This window comes from Plectrocnemia conspersa, unplaced genomic scaffold, assembly GCF_051122295.1.
Source record: "Plectrocnemia conspersa isolate PC_06_02 unplaced genomic scaffold, ASM5112229v1 ptg000001l, whole genome shotgun sequence".
NCBI classification, from domain to species: Eukaryota; Metazoa; Arthropoda; class Insecta; order Trichoptera; family Polycentropodidae; genus Plectrocnemia; species Plectrocnemia conspersa.
In genome coordinates, this window is record NW_028277165.1 from 18,913,808 (window position 1) to 18,935,911 (window position 22,104).

At 30.4% G+C, this 22,104-nt stretch overlaps 5 protein-coding genes across 7 annotated transcripts in view; 1 reads left to right on the plus strand and 4 right to left on the minus strand.

The window, feature by feature from the left end:
- Positions 1 to 2,509: 2,509 nt before the first annotated feature.
- On the minus strand, positions 2,510 to 4,844 carry LOC148239081 (pescadillo homolog). The gene is made up of 6 exons (XM_088186085.1): positions 4,708 to 4,844; positions 4,358 to 4,591; positions 3,913 to 4,284; positions 3,137 to 3,848; positions 2,873 to 3,069; positions 2,510 to 2,813 (listed from the first exon to the last, which is right to left on the minus strand). Exons 1-6 carry the CDS (start codon positions 4,729 to 4,731, stop codon positions 2,553 to 2,555), a joined length of 1,800 nt encoding a protein of 599 aa, XP_088042211.1. The 5' UTR covers positions 4,732 to 4,844; the 3' UTR covers positions 2,510 to 2,552.
- A 3,581-nt stretch (positions 4,845 to 8,425) lies between these two features.
- Positions 8,426 to 9,960, minus strand: LOC148239082 (uncharacterized). Its single transcript, XM_088187499.1, has 4 exons — positions 9,855 to 9,960; positions 9,637 to 9,714; positions 9,431 to 9,556; positions 8,426 to 9,353 (listed from the first exon to the last, which is right to left on the minus strand). The coding sequence occupies exons 1-4, from the start codon at positions 9,955 to 9,957 to the stop codon at positions 8,905 to 8,907; spliced, it is 756 nt and encodes a 251-aa protein (XP_088043625.1). The 5' UTR covers positions 9,958 to 9,960; the 3' UTR covers positions 8,426 to 8,904.
- A 2,698-nt stretch (positions 9,961 to 12,658) lies between these two features.
- Positions 12,659 to 14,646, minus strand: LOC148239083 (uncharacterized). The gene is made up of 5 exons (XM_088187509.1): positions 14,583 to 14,646; positions 14,353 to 14,417; positions 14,213 to 14,288; positions 14,061 to 14,134; positions 12,659 to 13,981 (listed from the first exon to the last, which is right to left on the minus strand). The coding sequence occupies exons 1-5, from the start codon at positions 14,599 to 14,601 to the stop codon at positions 12,950 to 12,952; spliced, it is 1,266 nt and encodes a 421-aa protein (XP_088043635.1). The 5' UTR covers positions 14,602 to 14,646; the 3' UTR covers positions 12,659 to 12,949.
- A 1,466-nt stretch (positions 14,647 to 16,112) lies between these two features.
- Positions 16,113 to 22,104, plus strand: part of LOC148239084 (uncharacterized) — a 47,437-nt gene continuing 41,445 nt past the window's right edge. The window contains exon 1 of the mRNA XM_088181275.1: positions 16,113 to 16,220. Within this exon, the coding sequence (XP_088037401.1) occupies positions 16,145 to 16,220 (76 nt within the window). The 5' untranslated portion in view covers positions 16,113 to 16,144. The remainder of the gene's footprint in view (positions 16,221 to 22,104) is intronic.
- Positions 16,955 to 22,104, minus strand: part of LOC148239085 (uncharacterized) — a 29,491-nt gene continuing 24,341 nt past the window's right edge. For all 3 annotated transcript variants that reach the window (XM_088185233.1, XM_088185217.1, XM_088185225.1), the window contains exons 9-17: positions 18,796 to 18,913; positions 18,570 to 18,724; positions 18,315 to 18,499; positions 18,165 to 18,251; positions 17,992 to 18,089; positions 17,817 to 17,920; positions 17,564 to 17,743; positions 17,323 to 17,496; positions 16,955 to 17,246 (exon numbers count right to left, since the gene is read on the minus strand). In XM_088185233.1, the coding sequence (XP_088041359.1) occupies positions 17,092 to 17,246; positions 17,323 to 17,496; positions 17,564 to 17,743; positions 17,817 to 17,920; positions 17,992 to 18,089; positions 18,165 to 18,251; positions 18,315 to 18,499; positions 18,570 to 18,724; positions 18,796 to 18,913 (1,256 nt within the window). In that variant the 3' untranslated portion in view covers positions 16,955 to 17,091. The remainder of the gene's footprint in view (positions 17,247 to 17,322; positions 17,497 to 17,563; positions 17,744 to 17,816; positions 17,921 to 17,991; positions 18,090 to 18,164; positions 18,252 to 18,314; positions 18,500 to 18,569; positions 18,725 to 18,795; positions 18,914 to 22,104) is intronic.

Below are 22,104 nucleotides of genomic sequence, written 5' to 3' on the forward strand. Positions count from 1 at the left end.
CACTTCTTTTTATCGAATAATAGGTAATAGATCCTTTACAACAACAAAAAGCGGTATGTACAATAGTCGGACTAAAAGCTTCAAAGCATTACACGAAAACATAATAACACCAAAATAAAAATAAACTAATTATTAAAATGGTTACGTTCGATACTGCTATTACCTAGTAGGCGATGCTTTTTTGTCTAGTTTTACAAATTTGATTTTTCCTCCATAAATCGCATGTTTGACTATATATGTATGTACAGCCCGTCCAAGATATGAACGCTCATCGTCATAGTATTGGTGAGAGAATATAATAGGGTGACCGTGTGAAATTACAAGTGCAATTAATTTTTACTTTTTTAATTTTATTTGTTGAGGAAAATGTAAAATGACACTTGCTTACTTATTTTGCTTATTTATATACATATTTAACACAAAAACATGACAGCAGTCACCAAAATATTATTTAAGACGTATACCGATGGCGGCAACTTTGGCGCAAAATAATAAAGGCAAGCGAAAATGGCCCGATTTTACGACCCGTCATAAAATCACTTAAGGGACAAATTTTTACAAGAAATACTGTTAACCATCGGGTGCGGGTATAAGCGCAGAGACATCTAAAACATAATTTATGGGTTGTACGGAACAGAATGTAAATATTTAATAATATATGTAAACAAAGAACAATAACATCGCGAACGTGTTTGAGCGCGAAACATTATAGTTTTTAATGCAATTTCCAACGCATGGTCACCCTATTTTAAAAACAGCCCTGATTTAGTATTGGTAACGTTCTCATATCGGTGTAAAAAAATTCGTGGAAAACTGTAGATGTGTGCATGAATGCGTACACGCACCCTTATTTACAATACAACGACGATGAGCGTTAACATCTTGGATAGACTATACCTATGTATAAAAAATCCTTCAAAACGAATATATCTTTCGCTTTACATATGTATAAATAAAAATATAAATCGAAGTAACTATATTTTATAAACCTTCCTACCTCAAATAAATATGCACTAAATTGAATTACTGAAATTTTGCTGGGCAGTCAGAAAATTTTTCCATAAGAAATAAATAAAAGTGGGTGGTAAGTAAAAAAAATTGACGACCCCTACACTGTAAGGTTTTTAATGCTATAGTAACTATTACAGCTAAGAATTATTAGTATTAAATTTAGAAAATACACTGACGTTTGGACCTCGCATTAGTTAATCGAAATTGTCTAATTTAATGGTGTAGTTGTAAAAAAATATATCGGAACGCTACACCACTATGAAGTAATCGATAATGGCGGAACTAGAAAAAAATTGGCCTACATGGAAAAGTTACTAAAGCCCCCCCCCCCTTTATTATTTTTTGTTACAAAAATGAAAATAATAAACTAACAGGTTTTAAATGTCCTTTTTTCTCGTCTTTACGCTTGCAAATTCTGCAATCACGTCTTACAGTGGCATTTATTAGGCTTCTTCCTACTCAATTGCTAATATAATTAATATTATTATTAATAAGGTATCAAGTGTGTCTTTCTAAATAGTATATTCAAGTAAAGTTTTATAATATATGTAATAGGTTCTTCCTCTATCGTCGAAATATCATTTATCCTTTATCTGAAAAAGTTTAACCCTTTGGACGCGTTAATCAAAAATAAATATAAAATTGTTTTTTTTTAAATGAAAATTTTACCTTGATACTGTGTTTAAATGTTCTGATTGTTTAATTTTTATTTATTTAAAATGATATTTCATGTTTATTCACAATTAAATAAAGTATTTTTAGTGGTATTATAAATTTTAATTAATATGTGTTACGTATAAATTTAAGTTAATTGCGCAATATTTTAAATATAAAAATGCTTAGTTTTCTGGAATACGCCAAAAGTATGACCCATGTCCTGGGTATTCAAAAACCCTAGCAATAACACGCTTGCTGCGTGTGGTACTTAAGTGCAAAATATGGAACTGCTGCTAAAATTCATTACTACCTAATTTGTTTCGAATTATGCCAATGACGTTATGAACGTCCAAAATAGTGTCCTAAATTTAAATCAGGATAGGGTGATGTTCATGACGTGTAAAGCAACGAAAGGCCATTTGTCACAGATTATGCTACAAAAAACCAGTTGGATGTAAAACTAGCATTGAAAGCCAGCTGGAGACTTCAATGACATTTTAATCAAGAAATTCGTTTCCAAGCTCCAAAAAATGTCTATAGTGTATCCAAGCCTAATATGGGGATGCATAATTTTATATATGGCCCGCGGAGTTATGATGCATTTCCAAAGTGGCCTGCAAGATCATTTTGTTTGGCCACCCCTGATATAGAGCCAAGGAACTTTTCATTCAAGTATAAATTATAATTATGTTTAATTGTATTATTCATGATTATACAAGTTTATTGCAATTTTTATTTCAGTTCAATTAAAGAATCGACGTTTCTCTAACTAATGTATTAACAAGCTAATCTACAGACAAATTAAATTATGAATATATAAACATAAACATACAAAAACGTATTTCTTTTAATATCAATATTTATTTATTGAAAAATACAGATAATTAAGATGTTTTAGTTGTAGTTTTAGGTGCTTTTCCTTGTTTTTCCTCAATAGCTTTTTCGTCGTGAATTCGCCGTTTCTTTCTAAGCAACCAGATTTCTTTCATTCTCTTCTTCTTACCGTCCATCATACTCCTGTAGAGACGACGATGCTTCTTCTTGATCATTTTCTCTCTCAATCTATATTCCAATTTATTTTGCCTCTCTTTTTCAAATGGCACTTCTTTTTCAAGTTGTCCTTCCAATACAGCCATTCCCTTTTTCTAAAAAATAAAAGATTTAAATAAAACGGTTACATAAAATAATAAATAAAATAACATACCTTTTCTTGGCGAACATTTTTAACATTTTCATCATCAGAACTCATTCCACCGGAAGAATCTGAATCATCTTGAATTTCGTCATTGTAAACTTTTTCTAAAAATTCTGCTTCTCCCATATTGGCATTGGCATTTTCGTCGTCTGTTTCTTCATCTGTTGCTTTTTCAATCTCTGGTTCAGAATCAACTTCTGTATTATCTATAAGTAAGACGATTGTAAATCGATTGTCAAACATTTGTTTACTTAAATAATTCACAATACATACTTTTTTCAATATTATTAGGATCATTGATCGCCCTCGCTTCTGGTGGAATATAAACTTGATCTTTCTCCTTATCAATAAACGGCGATAAGTGAGGTGGAAGCGTAGCACCCATCAAATACTTATTCACGGGTAAAAGCGTTCTCATATTTACACAATCGAAAATCCATTGCGGTTGTATGTAATAACGAGAAATGAACTTCTTATCCATACTGGGCCTGTCTACGATGTGATGGGTAATGCTCTCGTCGTTTTCGTCAAACGAGGCTCCGACAAATAGCATTTTGTCCCAGGAGACTTCGCCTCCGAAGCATTTAATTAAAAACACTAAAGGCTCTCTCGGTACTTCTCGGTTAATGAAAAACTTGAGTCCTTTAAACAAAGTTTTCAATTTTTTTATTTTTTCGGCTTCTTGCCTGGCCTCTTCTAGTTTTTGAGGGTCTTCCTCATTTGGAAATTGATCGAGAGACATCTCTTCCTCGGGATTGTCGTCGACTTTGATCAATGGAACGTTTAAAGTCGATATTCTTTCGGACACATACACTTCTTCATCGATTAATATTTTTTCATGATCGACCACACCTTCAGTCAGCTTCGGAGGATATTCCAGATTGAGAGAATGATACAGTCTAAAGTTTACGAATCCAAGCATCACCGTGTAAAACTCTACAAAGGTTGCCATTAGTTTGAAATCTACTTCCTCCTTTGTTTGAGGCTGAAAACGATAAAATTAGTTATAAGATGTAATTATTATGGAATATTATGTACTGAAATAATACCTGGAAACCAAAATGATGCGGAACAATCCAATTAATGATTTGTCCTTTAATTTCAGCTTGATAGTAGTAACCCTTGATAGATACGAAAACTTTTCTGAGCGCATTTGCAGCTATGACTGCGTGCATAAACTCGACCGTCAATCTTCTGCACAAAATGGACACTTCCCTGGGTACGTGTTTGATAGACGGGAAAGTACTGAATAGGAAACATAGTGTTAGACAATCGTCTAAATCTCTCAAGGCATCTATGAACGTCGGATATCGCTCTTTTACGATATGATCGATTTTAATAACAGGAAAGTTGTTAAGGTATCTTTTAACATTTGTCTTGTCCCTTAAACTTTTTGCTTTTTGTATTCGCCTGTAATAAACCTAGAATAAAAATAATGTTAAATTCACACTTGAATAAAATTGTAAAAGTGTAAAGTATGCAAACTTAACGCACTTTGATATCTCGCATTTTCCAAATTATAGGCTCGTGGAACAAAAATTGTATGTCTTTCGTGTGATATAAAGTTTTGACACCTCCTTGTCCTTTTTGCGCTCTCTTGCGATTTCTTGGTTCTCTCGGGTATATTCCTTTCAGAATGCATAATCTTCGAAAGTCCTTTATAGATAGTTGGAGTCTTTTAAGCGCGGCTTTCCTCGTCATAAACTGAGCCCCCTCTCCGGACGAATACTGAAAGTGCGGGAAAAAATGATATTTTGTCAAAATAATAATACAAAAACACGTGTTGATACATAACCTAAAATAGTATTGTCTCAAATACAAGAATAATATTAAGTTAAACGAACCTTCTTCTTCTTTTTGGCGACCATGTTAAAAAGATTTTGTTATATTATAAAATTTATCAGTTAAAAACGTATTATTATATACGTTTGTGAAGACAAAAACAAAACGTCACTGATCCATCGAGAGGTGACATGCAAGGAGCGCTTTTTAAATAGTGTTGGCCTAAGTAGCAAGCATTATACGCATTAAATAAATAAAAATCTTACATCTATTTTTATTATATACAATTATTACATATTAAGTTTATGGTAATTTTATTAAACTAACTAATCCCACTTTTTTGCAAATGCATAATTTTTAAATTTACGTTACATCCTAATAAAAGGAGTTAATTATGATTTATAACTTTTTTTTCTCCGAATAAGTTTTGTTTTTGATTCACTTCAAGTAATTAATAATGCATGAATGTCATTGATACAATATTAATAACCAGCAAATGTGTTTCAATTCGTTGATTCGATGATCTGAAACACGTTTTTTAACGGAAGGAAAGTTGTCAAATATGTGACGCAACTTAGACAGTAAAATCAAAGATTGTGGTATGAAATGTGAAAATAGGGGTAGGTATAGCAAAATTATAATTTATCCTTAAGTAATTATTCAATTATCTTGATACTTAATCTTTTAACTAAGGAGAACAATTTTTGAAAATATTAAAGGACACTAAAAATAAAAAGGTCATCTCAGAAAATTTTGTTTGATGAGAACAAATTGATACGGGAGCTAAACAAAAGAATAAGATCATTTCGGCTTTTTGGGTTGCGCCACCGCAAATAGAACTATAAAGTTAATAATTTTACCACTTTCTAATAATATTTTTTTATCGTTAAAAAATGAAATTTAATTATTGAATAATGTTTTTTCCAGTAAAAAGTTAAGGGTTACGAAGATTTATGATGTTTTCGGAGAATTTTGGTGTTTCGTGGAGTGGGAACATGCTCATGAGATTTTACGAACTGCGGGATAAAGTCAAACAGTTCACGAAGATAAAGAGAAACCCTGTTCGTGAATTAAATGATAATCAGGACCATAATCAGCTTCTCAGCTCTCTGGTTTCATACGTAAAATCATTTAAAGCTAAATTTAAAATTGCGGAAAGTTCAATTCGAAAGAAATAACACGGTGCATTTCCCCACTCTGGAAGGACAAAAGCCTTCTGAGACATTTGAATATGCAAGTGAATGTGCGAAACTAAACGAGACTTTTAATGAATGATTCAAGGACGTAAAAAATAATCAAATACAATTGAACATCGTTCAATGTGGAACCGGCTGATGTACCCAATAACCTATAGTTTAAAATTACTCAGCTAATACCCAACAACGCCTTATTCCGAGTAATTTTCAAAACAATAAATTGGTTGATACCTTTTGTAAGATGACAAAATTATTTTAGTGACACCTGTATTCACAGCTGATGCCGAACGTTGTAGCGCTCTAAAACGTATAAAAACAATTCCACTGGTAAAGATCGGTTGAACGCTCTAGCCCAGTGTTTCCCAGCCTTCTTTATGCCATGCCCCACCGTAGTCTTTTCAAAGTCATATGCCCCACCGGCATTTTTTTTAATAAAACAGTAGGTAAATTTTCAAAACGTATATTATAATTGAAATAATTACAAAATACAAATTAAAAATGTAAGTAAAATAAAATAAAATTGTAATGCCTAATCCATTATTAAATTATTAAATTCACTTACGCTTGCTACAAAGAAATTTTATGTCTGGATCAAACTTGGTTAATTTCAGTCTTAAGTCCCCTCTATTTGTAATATTCAATCGATTTCTTTTTTTAATGAGTAAATCGCTTATGGCGCTAAAACCACATTCCACTAAATAAGATGATGGAAAGGGTAATAATAAATTTCTAGCATGCAAAGTAATATAAGGATATTTTGTGTTAGTTTCTTCGCACATCCATGCCATTATTCCTTTTATATTGAATAAATTTAGAATCGAATCATCATTTTGCATTTCCGTAAGTTCTTCTTCATACAAATTTTCATTTGAAATATCTACCAGCATTGGTTGTGTCAACCAAGCTGGAAAATGTATCTCTTTTAAATCAGCAAATCGTTCTTTAAAATCAGTTGATAAAGTTTGCAGATGGTCCAAAATAACACGTTTAGCATTATCAGTCACTTCACATTTTTGGAGTAAAATTTTTCAAAATTGTTATGTATAAAAAAATATTTTTTTTAGATAATTCGATAAAAGTGGTAAATGCAAATATCTTTGCTTTTGCATCGACAAGTGTTTTCTCCGATACTTGAAGTTGGCTATTTAAAATATTTCATTTAAAAATATATCAGTTAAATAGCTTACAAATGCTTTACCGTCAAACGTCATCAAAAACTTCATATCAGATCGGTTGCTTAAAAAATCACAAAGGGTATCGAATAATTCCATAAATCTTTTTAAGGAATTTCATTTTGAGAGCCATCTTACTTCAGTGTGAAGTAACAGTCTTACGTGCTCCGCATTTTGTTCTTCACAAAATAATTTGAAGAGACGCTCAGATTTAGCACTAGTTTTAATCATATTGATACACTTTATAACGGAATTTAGTACCTCATTTAGAACAGGTGAAATGTATTTAGCCACCAAGTTTTCCCTGTGAATAACACAATGCACCACAGTCATATCTGGATTCTCGTCTTTCCTTAATTTTAAGAAGCCATCGCGTGTACGCACGTGGGTATATTTAGTTGTGAACGAGCAAATTATATTTATATGTGGAATATTTGATAATTTCCGACGTGTCCCATCTCTGAAGCGTGGTGTCCATCTCTGAAGCGTGGTGTCCCATCTCTGAAGCGTGGTGCCCCACCAATGAGGCGTGGTGCCCCACCGGTGGGGCGTACGCCCCACCGTGGGAAACACTGCTCTAGCCGTACAATCTATTTATAAGGATTATTTGCAAGAAGTGACGTGACATTTTGGCTATCATTCTAAATCAAATGTGTTATTTTCAAGTTGAAAGTTAAGCTGAACAACGACCTGTTGACGACAGATTACATGCTACTGTAATAGTTTTGTAATAACAGGATACATGAAATTAATTATAATGAATAAATAATAAGTTTAAATTTATTATATTAAGGCAGTGTTTCAGTGGTTTAAAATATATTCAATTTATATTATTGAATATGAAAGGTAGGGAGCTTAAAAATAATAAAATGTCTTTAATTAAATTATAAATGGTGACATTTCTGACTGAAAAACCTCATAGCGACTAGAGTTAAAAGTATTTTTATTATTACCTGTATTTATTGTTGTGCTTTGATTGTTTTCTTATGTCTTAATTTGTTTTAACATGCAACTTATTATGTTTTGATTATGTCACTATATGTATAATACATATTGTTTAGTTTGTAAAATAATAAAAATATTTTTCAGCCCTTGTACCACCTGTTTCTATTGTCACCAGCCGTCACTGCATACAACTATAACGAAAGTGGCAGTGAGATAATGATATAATCCCTGAATACCCTGTGCATCTTACACAAATCAGCACCACTCCTCAGACACATGATGATCACGCATTAAATGATGTTTTTGTGCGCTGACTGACTTAAAAATATATCTACTTATTGTAGTATTGTAGCGCCGCCAATACCAAAATTACTCATTTATAACATACTAATAAGCCCTTATTGATTTTACTTTAATGGTGAATACCATATTGGCACAAATCTTTGGGAGAATATATAAAAATATTATTTAACACGTATTTTGCCATTTTATTATACTAGAATTTACAAACAGCGAGTTTTTAATTTCGAACATAAACTTAACAACGTTGAAAAAAACAATTTCATTGTAATGAATAACTTTAAACATATTGAAAATCAATGAAACTATGTATAATACAAAACAACAAACACACTATTCCACATAGAGTAACCTGTAATTATATTTGTAACATAATTTTCACATACATGTGTACTACATTGTTAATGAAATACCAATCACATTTCTTCATTCAATAATACTGAAATAATTTCTCTATGTGAAACAAACTATATATAATAGACTAACATATTGAGAATTCCAATTTATGAGACAATTAAGGAATAATAGCCAAACATTAAAATAAATTATAATCAAATTAAAATAACATAAAAAATATTATCATCAAAGGTATTAATAAAAAACAGATTACAACATGAATCTTAGAGAGGTATTGTTTAAACATAAGTTATATTTTGATTTTTTTAACTTCTTTTTCTATGTTTTCATTTATGCTGTCATCGAGCATACGCTTTTTTACAGATTCACTAGTGACTTCGTTTTCGGTTACGTTCATTGGTTCACAATTTTCCTTATCGGGACTGATAGAAGATCTGTTTTTACTACTTTTTCCTGTTCCTTTATTTTTTAATGTTTTTTTAGATTCATCATTATTAATGTTAGTTTGCATACTGTTAGAATCCAAGGTCTTGAAATATTCGCCAATCTTATGCAATGACTCATCTTCGACTAACGGCTCGAGATCAGATTCGTTAGTGATGGTACGATTAAAGGACTCTTCGACGACACTGTCTTCGCAAAATGACTCTGATGGCTTATCTTTATTTGTATTTATTTCTTCGTCAGATTCAGTATCTGATGTGATTACGTTGACTCGTTTCCTCGAATGAGAACTTCCTATAAATCAAACCAATTTGAACGAATGAATAAAAAACACAATTCCTATAAATTTACAATATTGAATTAACCAATACCTGATGCTTCACCGTTTTTCTCAGAATTAACATTATCCTTAAAAAATCTAGTTATCGGTTGCTGCCAATTGGGAGTCTCTCGTGGGCAATACGAATTACCACCGGACCAATTGGGCTTTACGACGGCTTCGAGGGTTTAAAAAACAAATAAAATTATATGCGATACATAAATATTATAAATACGTACGTTCTATTTTCAAACATACATTTAGATCTTCCAGAAGAACTCGACGCTGTTGGTTGTGGATTACTTTTTTGAACTTTGGAACTTTTGCCACAGGTTACTAAATATAAAGATCAATATTAACAATATTACAAATAAAATGGAAGTGGCAATGTCATGTATACTTATTAAGTGATCGTACTATTTAGAAACGTCACTAATATGAAATGCAAAAATACGAATAATAAAGTACACAGTAACCTTTCGCCCCAACTGAAGCCTTAGTTCTTGCCATTTTCGTTATCGTCTGCCAAACAATGGATTTGAGCGCGAATACCTTAGTTTTAACTCTTGGCCGTAACATGCGTTTAATTGATCATCCCAAAACAACTTGTAAATTAAATAAATCGTTCCAAATATTTTATTAAAATTATCATAAAATATTTTATATTGTGTACCACAGAAGGAAAATCATAATAAATCATTGATCCATTAATTTTGATATCATAAATTATGACAAACGTTCGATTACTTGTTTAATATTGGCTCGTATTTTTAGGGTCAAAATTTTAACATGGTTTTGGTCAGAATTTATAATAAATGGTCAGAAAACATCCGTCAGAATACTAGCGGTCAGAATAAATATTAAATGGTTAGAATAAATATTAGATTGTCATAATTTATATTAATCGGTCAGAATTGAAATCAGATCGGTCAGAATTAATATTAAATGGTAAGATTTATGCTGACACATGGTCAGATTCAATTTTTTCAGTTGGCAATAGTGTTATCGTTTAAGATTTGTACAACTGTTCGACGGCGTCTGTTGTTTACATCTGACAGTTCTGACTCGCCAACGCTGAATCAACAGCTCTTGTCAACGCCAACTATTAGACCTTCGCTACGACCACCACTGCGGTGAATGATAATCAAAGTGTAACATTCTAAAATAAAACAAAATTCATTTTATAACATGGTTTTAATTTATTAATAATTACAAATATAGGAAAGGGCGACATGGTGACTCGCTCCCGCTCGCGCCGACTTTCACTGTAGAACCAAACAACCTAACCTTTTTTTAAATGATATCGTATTGATTTGTTCAAAAAGCGAAGACGCATATGTGAGTACCACAATTGGAATGAGATAATAAAATAGGTTAACTTCAAGTTTCCTGCGTAAAATATGTGACTGTGGCAGCAAGTTACTTTATGACTATGTGTTATTTTTATTCTGACCGTTTATTATTTTTATTCTGACCGTTTATTATTCTTATTCTGACCATTTAATATTTATTCTAACCATTTTGCTAATAAAATTCTGACCAAAAATTGATTAATATTCTGACCACAATTTGATTTAAATTCTGACCATTTAATTACAAGTCTTTAATATTTTATTCTTTGTGAATATTGAATCAAAATAATAGTGATATTATGACTGGATAAGATTATTTGCACTTTGAGTTTTAAAAAAATAGTTTAGGAGTTTTAAAAATCAATATTTGTAAATCGTAATTTAAATTGATTATTATTAAATGATCAACATAGTAATAGCATAGTAATTGATTTTTATAGTAATGAGGTAAAATAAAGTTATCGCTATCTTCATTATATATTAAAATATTTATTCCTTTCGCAAGCTAATTAAGCATTACAACAACTGAAATAATTTAATCATCGTATTAAATTTCCACTCAAGGCAAATCAGCAAGAATATTCTCACTGACGGTCTATTTAATATCAATATTTTAATAAATAATAAAATATTTAGTAATAATATTAGTTAAAAGTATAAAGAAATATGAGTAAATTGCCAATAAACGTAGATTTTAAAAATAAAATGACTAAATTAAATAAATCTGGTGACAACCGTTACCAGCTGTGTGTAACCACATTCCTCAAATGTTATTTAATATATTTTTATTTATATATTTTTGCAATTAAATCAGCGGTTCGTCTTTTTTTAACACATGTGTATGAACAAAAAATTATTATGTGCATGAGCACATAATAATTTTGTTCATGGGTAGTGTTTTGTATGAACAAAACACTACCCCTCTCCCCGTTATGTAGTTGACAAGTCGCGTAATAGGGTCACAGCCTCAACCGACAGCGCAACAAGCTTCTATGGTGTAAATCAACACAAAGACATCATTCCAGATTTTTCTAGGAAACGTGATGGGGGGGGGGGGGGGGCAAAAGTTGGTCAGTCAGTGGTTGTTTTTTTTAATATTTCGATTTCATTAGGATTTATAGTACTTCATTTATTGACATGCATTTTTCTGGCAAAACTCAATGGAGGGGCAAACTCCTCTACCAGCCCCCCACCCCAAATAACGTACCTGTTTAGAATCACAGGAATAGGGTCACAGCCTCAACCGACAGCGCAACAAGCTTATACGGTGTAAATCAACACAAATACATCATTCCAGATTTTTCTAGGAAACGTGGGTGGGGGGGGGGGGTAAATGTTGGCCAGTCCGCGGGAAAGAGTATATATGTCAAGGTCAAGGACAAGAGCGGTAGTCGCAAACAAAACCGAAATATAGAATACAAGTAAGCATAAATCGCGATGAATCCCGAGATTTAAAAAATAATTATACTCGCGAAAATCTAAAAATCCATATATATATATGTGTATATATCTTGATAATTAAGTGATTTGTTTCCGCCTGTGCCATAAATTGCTAAAGGGGAGTACTGTGACGACTCATACATCAGCGAGCGCGCAATATTTAAACACATCACAATGCGGTTTTCGAATGGCGTAGTCAGATAAGTCGAAAAGCGTACGTACCACATAAAAAGATAGAAAATCAGACCAATCTACACTCGCCTCTATTCTACTTTGAATTCGAACCACTACTAGGCACTAAATACTTCGACCTCGATTCCTTTTAATTCGATAATTTTCGAAACAAAATAATTACAATTATTGGCAACATCTAACTATGCGACATACTTCAAAAGCTACCTTACACTCGTGGTACGCTCCAAGATGCTGGTACCTATATATATATATATATATATGTAGGAACGAATACTATGTATTAATAAAACAGGTTTTCAGTAGTAACTCTTTAATTAAAATCTTAATGTTAACTCAATAATTTAAAGTCACATTTCATTTGAATGCATGTTTACATGGATTTGTCAAACTAACCTAAATATTTTTCCTTTACTATGTGTATCCTTTTTGCAATAATGATATAAAGTACAACTACTATAATATATGTAGATATATATATATATATATATATATATATATATATATATATATATATATATATTATAGCTGCATTCAAAATAGCAAAGTATTTTTTGCACTAAGTTATAATTCATACAAAATCTGTACTATATGTCAAGTCTTTCGTGATTTTTATAATCATCACATTGATATCTATTAGTATTAACATGAGATTTGAAATGCTGTGTGAGATAGGATTTAATTTTGAACGATTTTCCACATATTTCGCATTCAAACTTACAAATATCAATATGAATTTTAATGTGTTTTTTAAGAGACAAGTTAGTTTTGAATGCTTTTCCACATTTTTCACATTTAAAATCACACACGTCGCTGTGAGTTTTTATATGTCGTGAAATAACGGCTTTTGTTCTGAATGCTTTTCCACATTTATCACATTCAAAGTGACGAACATCACTATGAATTAGAGCATGTCTTAAAAGAGCAGAGTTAGTTTTGAAACCTTTTCCACATAGCTCACATTCAAAGTCACAAACATAGCTATGGGTTAGCAAATGCTGTTTAAGGGAGCTTTTAGTTTTTAATGCTTTACCGCAGGTTTTACATAGAAATTCACAAACATTACTATGAAGTTGAATATGTATTAAAAAATAATATTTTCTTTTAAATATTTTACCACATATTTTACATTTAAAGCCACCAACATCGCTTAAATTATGAGCTTGCATATGCATTGTAAGATAGTATTTACTTTTGAATGTTTTTCCACAAACATCACATTTAAAGTAACGAACATCACTATGAGTTTTGATATGTACTGCAAGATAGTATTTATTTTTTAATGTTTTCCGACATATTTGACATTCATAGCTACGACCATCGCTATGAATTCGCATATGTTGTCTAATAGACATTTTAGATTTGAATGCTTTTCCACATTTATCACATTTAAAGTTACGAACATCGCTATGAGCTTTTATATGTGTTGAAAAATAGTATCTATTATTAAATGTTTTTCCACATCTTTCACATTCAAATTCACGAACATCGCTATGAGTTTTCATATGTTTTATAATAACGGATCTTGTTTTAAACGCTTTTCCACATGTGTTACACTCAAGTTTACAAGAATTATCATGCATATGTTGAATTTTTGTAGGTTTTTCTGTAACAGGTTTCTAAAATGAAAATTTTCTTCATTAGATAAGTTGTAAAATATATAGAGATCAAAATCTATATGACTATTATTTTAGTTACATTGTAATTTTGATGAGATAAAACGTCCACACTAAAAGGATTCACTTCAAGTATATTTTTAACATCATGCGTTTCTGAAATCATATAATACATTAGCAATAATTGAAATATATAAACTGCAACCTCATACATTACTAAGTTTTATATATAACCTGTTTCGAATGTATCGTCTATGCTGTCTATTAATGTATCTTCGTTGCTATTGTATTCGCATTCTTCATTTGAGATCTTAAAAAACAATACTATTTAAGATCACTCATTCTAAGAATTGTTATATGTTACATTTGATTACCTCAATTATGTATCGAATTGTGTCAACGGAAGAAACCATCACTTGATCGTTTTCAATTTCAGCTTCTACAAATACGAATATGTAATTAACTAGTAAAGAAATGTAAATATGATACAATGTTGCAATTTCAATTGAACATAAATGAACCAACAATGAAGTGATATTAGGTGAAAATTTTGTTTTGTATGTTCATATTCATAAAAAATCGACCAGAAGAAATGAAATAATACCGGTTTTGATGAACGCCATTGTATCTCACCAAGTTGACAGCTCGCAATCGACTCTTGGTTTAAATGCGATGAATGGTCGAGCATGGCGGAAAAATGAGGAAATTAGAAAAGTTTCAGCTTTAAGCCGTTATTTTGCAATGGTTATGAAAGAAATTTAAAAAAATGTTCATTTCGCAAAATTCCAAGCTTTGGCGTAAAATGAAATAATATAAGTAGTTAAAATCGATACTATCTAATGTATGAAATAAATCTATATTTGCTGATACTTTATTTAGTAATAGAATAACTCTTGCTAAGATCAGGTAACCAGACGTCCTCCTTTAATGAATATTGCCATCCTTTGTTTTATTTTTGTTATTCTTCGTCTTCGAACAAATATGTCCGAAGTAACCATTTTTAACTTCCATAGCATCTATAAATGAACAAAAATTTTCGAAATCATATTTATTGAGCTCCCACAGCAATTTTTCATTTTCTAAATCTGGTCGCTTTTGATAGAGAAAATTTAAAAGCATGTTCATGTCGTAAAATGTTTAAGAGCCAACCAAATTAAGTTCTCATTGAGTCATGTCAATGTGCTTTTGGATAAATGTTAAATATTCAAAAATAAAATATCCATATTCAATCTCTAAAAAATCTTGCACTCATCCTAATAGTAAGGAAATGTTATTATGATTTATATATATTTTATCCATATTCTAATATGCTAAGGAGTAATTTGTTGTAAATAACTCGATGTGTGACTTTATTGCTAAGGTGACTTGTATTTATCATCACAAACCCCATAATCTTTGTTACCTTATTAGAAATTAATACTGACTATAATAACTTGATAGGTTTCCGCAGTGTCATAATGGTCATATACATCATATAAATACATATGTTACATATATACTCATATAAAATATACACTTTCACTGACACAATAAATATGAAAAAATAAATTGCGCAATCCTCAAAAGACTAACATTAACTTGCATAAATTATTTCAGCTCCGCATATTTATCTTTGATAATTCAAATGCCGACATCATAGTTACGATGCTTAAAAATATGGGACGCACTCGCGACTCGCTAGGATACTCTACAGCCCGCAACTGAAAGCCATAAAGCATTTATAGATTGCTGACACCTCCCTTCAGCAACATAAAAAAATACTTTATTGATTTCAAGCTACGCCTAGAATAAAATAAACGGAATACAAATACTAAAACGAATTTTACACTTTATTGTAGAAATACTGGAAAAATTTTCTCTAAATTATTTTTGCACACAAGGAATACAGAATTAAAAAATATAATTTCCTATGGTATAATGAATAAACAGTTTGATATTTATATTTATAAAAGTAATAATTTATGAAAAAATATTATTTTATTGTCTTTTACGATAATCTTTTGTTGATGGAAAAAATGTTTTTAAAGTCTTAGCTTACAGTTATTATAGATGAGTATTTTTTAATTTGAATATAATTAATAACTTAATTAAGCACATGGGCGATTTTTATGCGCTTATGTCTATCTGAGACGTCACCAGTGACAGTGACAGTGACAGGGAGAGGATATGGGTTCCAGGCCCCGCGGAAATCCCTTATTAGAGGCACTTCCTAACGTAACCCCACTTCTTTTACCACCCGCAGGTGAATTATACTTTTTTTACCGTTTTGTTTTACCATAATATTAATACTGTTGTGTGTAATGTCAATTATGATACTGAAACCAGCTTTTACTATTTTATTGTATCTACTATGTAAAATAATGATACGTTGTATATATAGTATTAAATATCAATTAAAACACTGATAAATCAAGTAAACGACTTAGATCTTTGCGTTAAAATATTGACAGTGCAACAAATTTTAAATATGTGAAGTGGTACAATACAATATTTCAAATCTGTTGAACTGTTTTAATCATATATTTATAAATTGATATTCATTAGATATATCGATAGGTTATAGTGAAAAATACACAACTGCATTGTTGAAAGTGAAATATATTCTTTGATATAGTTTCATATACTAATATTACATGGCAACTATACAACATGGCATTAATAAAATTAAAGTAATTATAAATTATATTTGTAAAATACGTTGATACGTTGATGGAGTTACCACAATAATACAATATGATTTTTATGCTGCTATACCATAATTGATGCTTTGGCATTATTGGTAACTATTTCATTGAGTCATTTTTAATTCAGTTTCCACAGTTGGCCTAGTTTATTGTTTACTACCTTCAGGTACATAGATAAAAAAACGTGTTGGATTATTTTAAACTAAAAACATTACATAAAATCAGTAGTCAATGTAATACTACGTTGATTAACATACAATATTAATATTTATTCAAATTATTATAAAAAAAAACATAGGAAAATTACCGAAATAGCATATATTATATTATATAAAACTAAAAATAAATATATTAAGAAAATATTTAATAATTAAATTTTAATATATAATACAATGCTTAAAACCTATTTTCAAAAACTTTTAAAATTAATTATGTGACTCGTTGCGTTTGATATGATGGCAATTCTCTGGAATCTCTTTTTTTGCGTAAAATCCATCTTATTACTAAAACTGCAACTATTATGAGAGCAATCAATAATAAAACTCCTAATACTATAGCTGCTATAGTTGCTGGTGTTAAATACTCTGTAAATAAAAATAATTTTATTAGAAAATATTTAATTATCAAATACATTTATCTTTATTCAGATTTTTAACTTACCAGAAACGTTGATATCATAACTTTTAGAATTTCCATTCAGATCTATAGCTGATATATGAACTCTAGGTGTACAACAAGAGGCTGTATAACGAGCGTATACTTCTTCTCGACTTCCGGCGTGAAAGTTTGCTCCATAAATAACCCCACCGGGTGTAGTAGCAATTCTCAAAATACCTATTAAAGTTTTGTTTATTTTATTTAAACTGAATATATTAGTTCTAACTATAAAATGAATGCATACCGCTTTCTGAATCCCTCGCAGTTATATCTAATCCCCACGTTCGTGTTTCACAACCATTGTTCAAGTATCCCATACAATCGCCTCTATACGAATAAGTCAAATATGGACGAGTTCCGTCGTTTTCTATCCTAGCATCGCTCACTACATAGACATATGCGTTGATAGATGTCTGATCTATACCTAGATTGTTTACCAATATATTATTAAATAACAACTGTTTATTTAAAATTATATCGTTTTACAATTGTATTACCTGAAGCCGTAAATATTACTGTGTCTCTTAAACCATTCTCTGCATTTGAAGTTATTCCAACAGTTAACACTACGTTGACCGTTTGTCCTCCATTAACCCATTGTCTATAATATATTTAAAAGCATTGTTTATTTCTCAAATATTATATTAGTAAATTTATGTATAACACACTCACGTTTGAGGAATCATTGATCTTAAATAATACTGTTCGTCTTTCGCATGGAATCTGAAGAATACGGCATTGTCTCTATTATTGGTAACTTCAAAATGTATCTAGTAAAATATTAAGTTTATAATCAAAGCATTCAGTACTACTGTTTATGATATTGTAAATGGATATTTACTTACTTGCATTTGAACTCCAGGCGCTCCGTGAAGCCTTGTAGCGCCTCCGATTTGTATAACTGTCATTGGCACTCCATCAATTGTTGTAATCTGTTTTTAGATATTCATATTATGCCAATTGAATAATCTAATGTTATATATATTTTTAAATACCTGAGATTGTCTCGTTGCATTATTATTTGAATTAGATATTCTTTCGGCTTCAATATCGTCTACTCCTCTTCCGATTCCTTCATCGTTATCTTCCCTTTCGATCACATTAGATAGTTTTTCTTCAATATTGCTCAATTCGTCTAGAGGTATTTGCAACTCTTGCGAAATTCGCGTAACAGCTTCGTCTAAAATTATACAATGATCCATATGACATTAATCTTACACAATCATTTCTTTGTACACAATGAATGATACCTTTATCGTTTATTCCGTTTATTTGAACGTAAAATGTTTGATCTTTGGTTATGTCGGCAGGAAGAGGTATGACTTTCGACGATACGCCCGATTCTTGCACTCTTAATGTTTCTATCTCGGTAGCGTCATTTGTATACATCATTGGCCTTTGATAGCTGTGTAATTAATACGATTGTAAATTTATGAGTAATGTATTTATAAGTAAATGATTAAAATATATAATTACGTGTAGGTCGAAAGCGATGTTATGAGTTGCCCATTTTTATCGATTATTAAAGCTTCTTTGACTGATTTCAATGGTCCGCCAACTGATATTTTGATATTTTTCTTAGTGGTTTGTATTCCTGTAAAGAAATAGTGTTAAAAAAGCATTCAATTGATCAATCAACTTTAATGTTATTAAACGGTATTGAAAGTATTATTTTAATTAATTTAAAAGGAGAAAATCCGTATTGACGTAATAATATAAGAGACAATAATCTGTGTAGATCGCTTTGAAGTTAGTCGCGAGTGAAATTACACATATTTATTAATGGTTTCAAAGTTTGCTAAATTTATTTTAATATTATTTCGGTTCATAGATGTCTACATACATACATGTATGTAAAAATAATAAATTATTTTAATATTATATACAAGCTTTCTAATCGATTTGTAAAATATTATATTTTTGGGCAGTTCATAAATATTTTGTTAAAAACTCAAATTTATAATTTATAAGCTAGTTTATCACTTCTCTAGATATTTACAAATTATTAAAAATCTATAATTTATTACGAAAAAGTAATATTCATACATATTTGAATATGAATCTATTATATAATATTTAATTTATTTCTAGCAAATATATCGAGTAACTAATTAACGAATTGAAAAAAAATCACGTTCATCTTACTACCTCTGTAGTGTTGTCACAATATTTAAGAAGTTTTTTATGTATACATAAATAGTCAAACTACAAACAATTCATAGTCCAACGCCAATAAATTACTTTATTTGAACTATTATTTATTAAAAACAAGAGCTTAGTATCTTCTTGCGATCATGACCTCGAATGATTCAGTTCGATATACGTTTTCGTCCGGTATAGGCGTGTTTTGTACTATTTTTTGCTTATTACAATATAAAGTGTACTGCGAATAATCAGTCTAATTTAACTATGGCTTAATGCTTAATTCATATCAAACATATTCTACAAATCAGATTCTTAAAAAAATGTTTATTGTGCAAGATAAAATATTTATTATAATATATGTAATTTAATTTAGCTATCTGCTAGGTTCAAAGATCGAAAACACACATGCATTTTAAAACACAATCATAATAATTAAGTTTTAGGCGTAACGAAATTCAAAATAAATTCTATCTAAAGTCAGTAGCTCTAACTTACAACTGGGTCTTGGCCATAGAGGGGATATTACGACACAATCTCTCCGGTGCTTTTTTTCTGTGGTCCGTATGCTCTTTTTTTGAATCGGATTTTTTTCTTATCAATTTTCAGATGTCCAGTGACATTGTTTATAAAACGATCGATTTGTATACATTCGCCGGCAATGTGTGACACTGTGCGATGTATATTTGTATATACGCACATTCATGGTCAACCGGATCTTTTTTTACATCGTAGTGTCAAAGTCGTTTGAACAGAGATAGAAAATTAAAAAAATGGCGATTGTGATGTAACAATATTGAAGACAATCGATAAATTATGGCATATGCTTTATACCACAATACATGACATTGTGTAGGTTATTTGAAATCTATCGTGACCATCGCTTAAATCTTCAGTCCGTAAACCACATATCTTATTAGACGATATACTTGTGATATCTCGTGCTTGTAATCAGATATATTAAAGCGTTATATCGCTAAACTTTCTTATCCATATTTTTGAGCCTGTCAGTATATTCGTCAATAACATCGAGGGTTAACAACTAGATTTTTTAATAGATCTAGTAATAAATTATATATAGAACTATATAAGGTTTAGATGGCATTAACCTTTCGTTTCATGGTGTTGCAAATTTGCAACAAATCCAATTTGTAATGATATTTATATATGGCTACATAAATTCCTTATTTTCATAATGTTGCATTTTTGCAACATACTGTTTGTACTGAAATAGTTCGAATTTGAATTTCAACATATATTATGTTTATTATGTTTTCCTTATTATATTGAGTAATATTTAATCGTTAATATTTTTTTCGACGATAAAAAATATGAATTGAAGGGTTAATTATAAATGGTCCAACTTCATTATGGTCAACTTAATAGGAATGACAGAAAACTGTGTGGTTAATAGAAATTAACTAATAATAAGATTTTCACATGCAACATCATTCGTTCATATTCATCCACGTACCACTTTCTTTTCTGATCCACGACATTTTGCAGTATTACTTTTGGTGTTGTCAACTGTTAACTACTAGTTGATATTTTGAAGATGTGAAAGCTAAGTAGTATTATTAAGTAATGCTCATTATGAAGTGAAGTTAGCCTATTTGTATTGAAGGCCATCGGCATACATCTTTGAAATGTAACGACTCTGTGTAACTTATGATTTTTTCATAGGAAATCAAAGAATTCAGAGATTTTCTTGCTTTGCATTTGTATATATACATATGTACATACAAGGCTTTTTTAAAGGAAAAAAGGTGCCGAAACTCACAAATATCATTTAAATGAAATTCCTATGCCACGAAGTATATAAAAAATTTAAAAAAATTTATCATATTTTTTTATGTACTTTATACATGTCAAATCTAAAGTTAAACGAACAATTGTAAAACATCATACTATATTTGAATAAAAAATTATTATGATTTCCAAAGTTTTTTCCAATTCTCGTTTGACAAATCTACTCGATTCGTTTTTTTAGTGTTGGTGTCTATGACCGAATGAAATTTGAGAAACCACAGATCAATGTATTTTGAAGGATCGAAAAGTGGCAAAGGTGGTCCGACGAGTTTGATAAACAAAAGTGCCGAAACTGTATTGGTCTTGAACGAAGCTCTTATTGGGCTAATAATTAGATTCATCTGCGAAAACCAGGATTTTTTTCAGGATGTCTTTTAGAAAATGTATTCGCAAAATCAGCTAATCATATCTCTTTCGTTTATGGTAGTCTGATTGACATGTTCCTAAATTCCATCTCTCCAAATGTAACTGAACATCAATATCTTCAGGCAAATGTTTTTAGTGAAGTACACGAGCTCAATCTTTTTTTAAATTGACTCTTTCAACGTGGAATAAAATGCTTTCGAATCAAAAGGAATGGTGTGAAATGTGTATAGGGTCCAAAATTAGGGACTTCATTTGTGGTGGACAAGTGGAGGCACTTTAATTTTGCCAAAAAAATGCATGTCATTTAATGAAATACTATGAATTTTAATGAAATCAAAATATTAAATTATTTATTGCCCTTCCCCTCTACCTGAAATAAGCAGAAATTACGTCCCTGATTGCAAACCAGAAATCTTCGGGAAATCCCCCAAAGAAAATCTGGAAAAAACAACCACGAATCTATCCCGA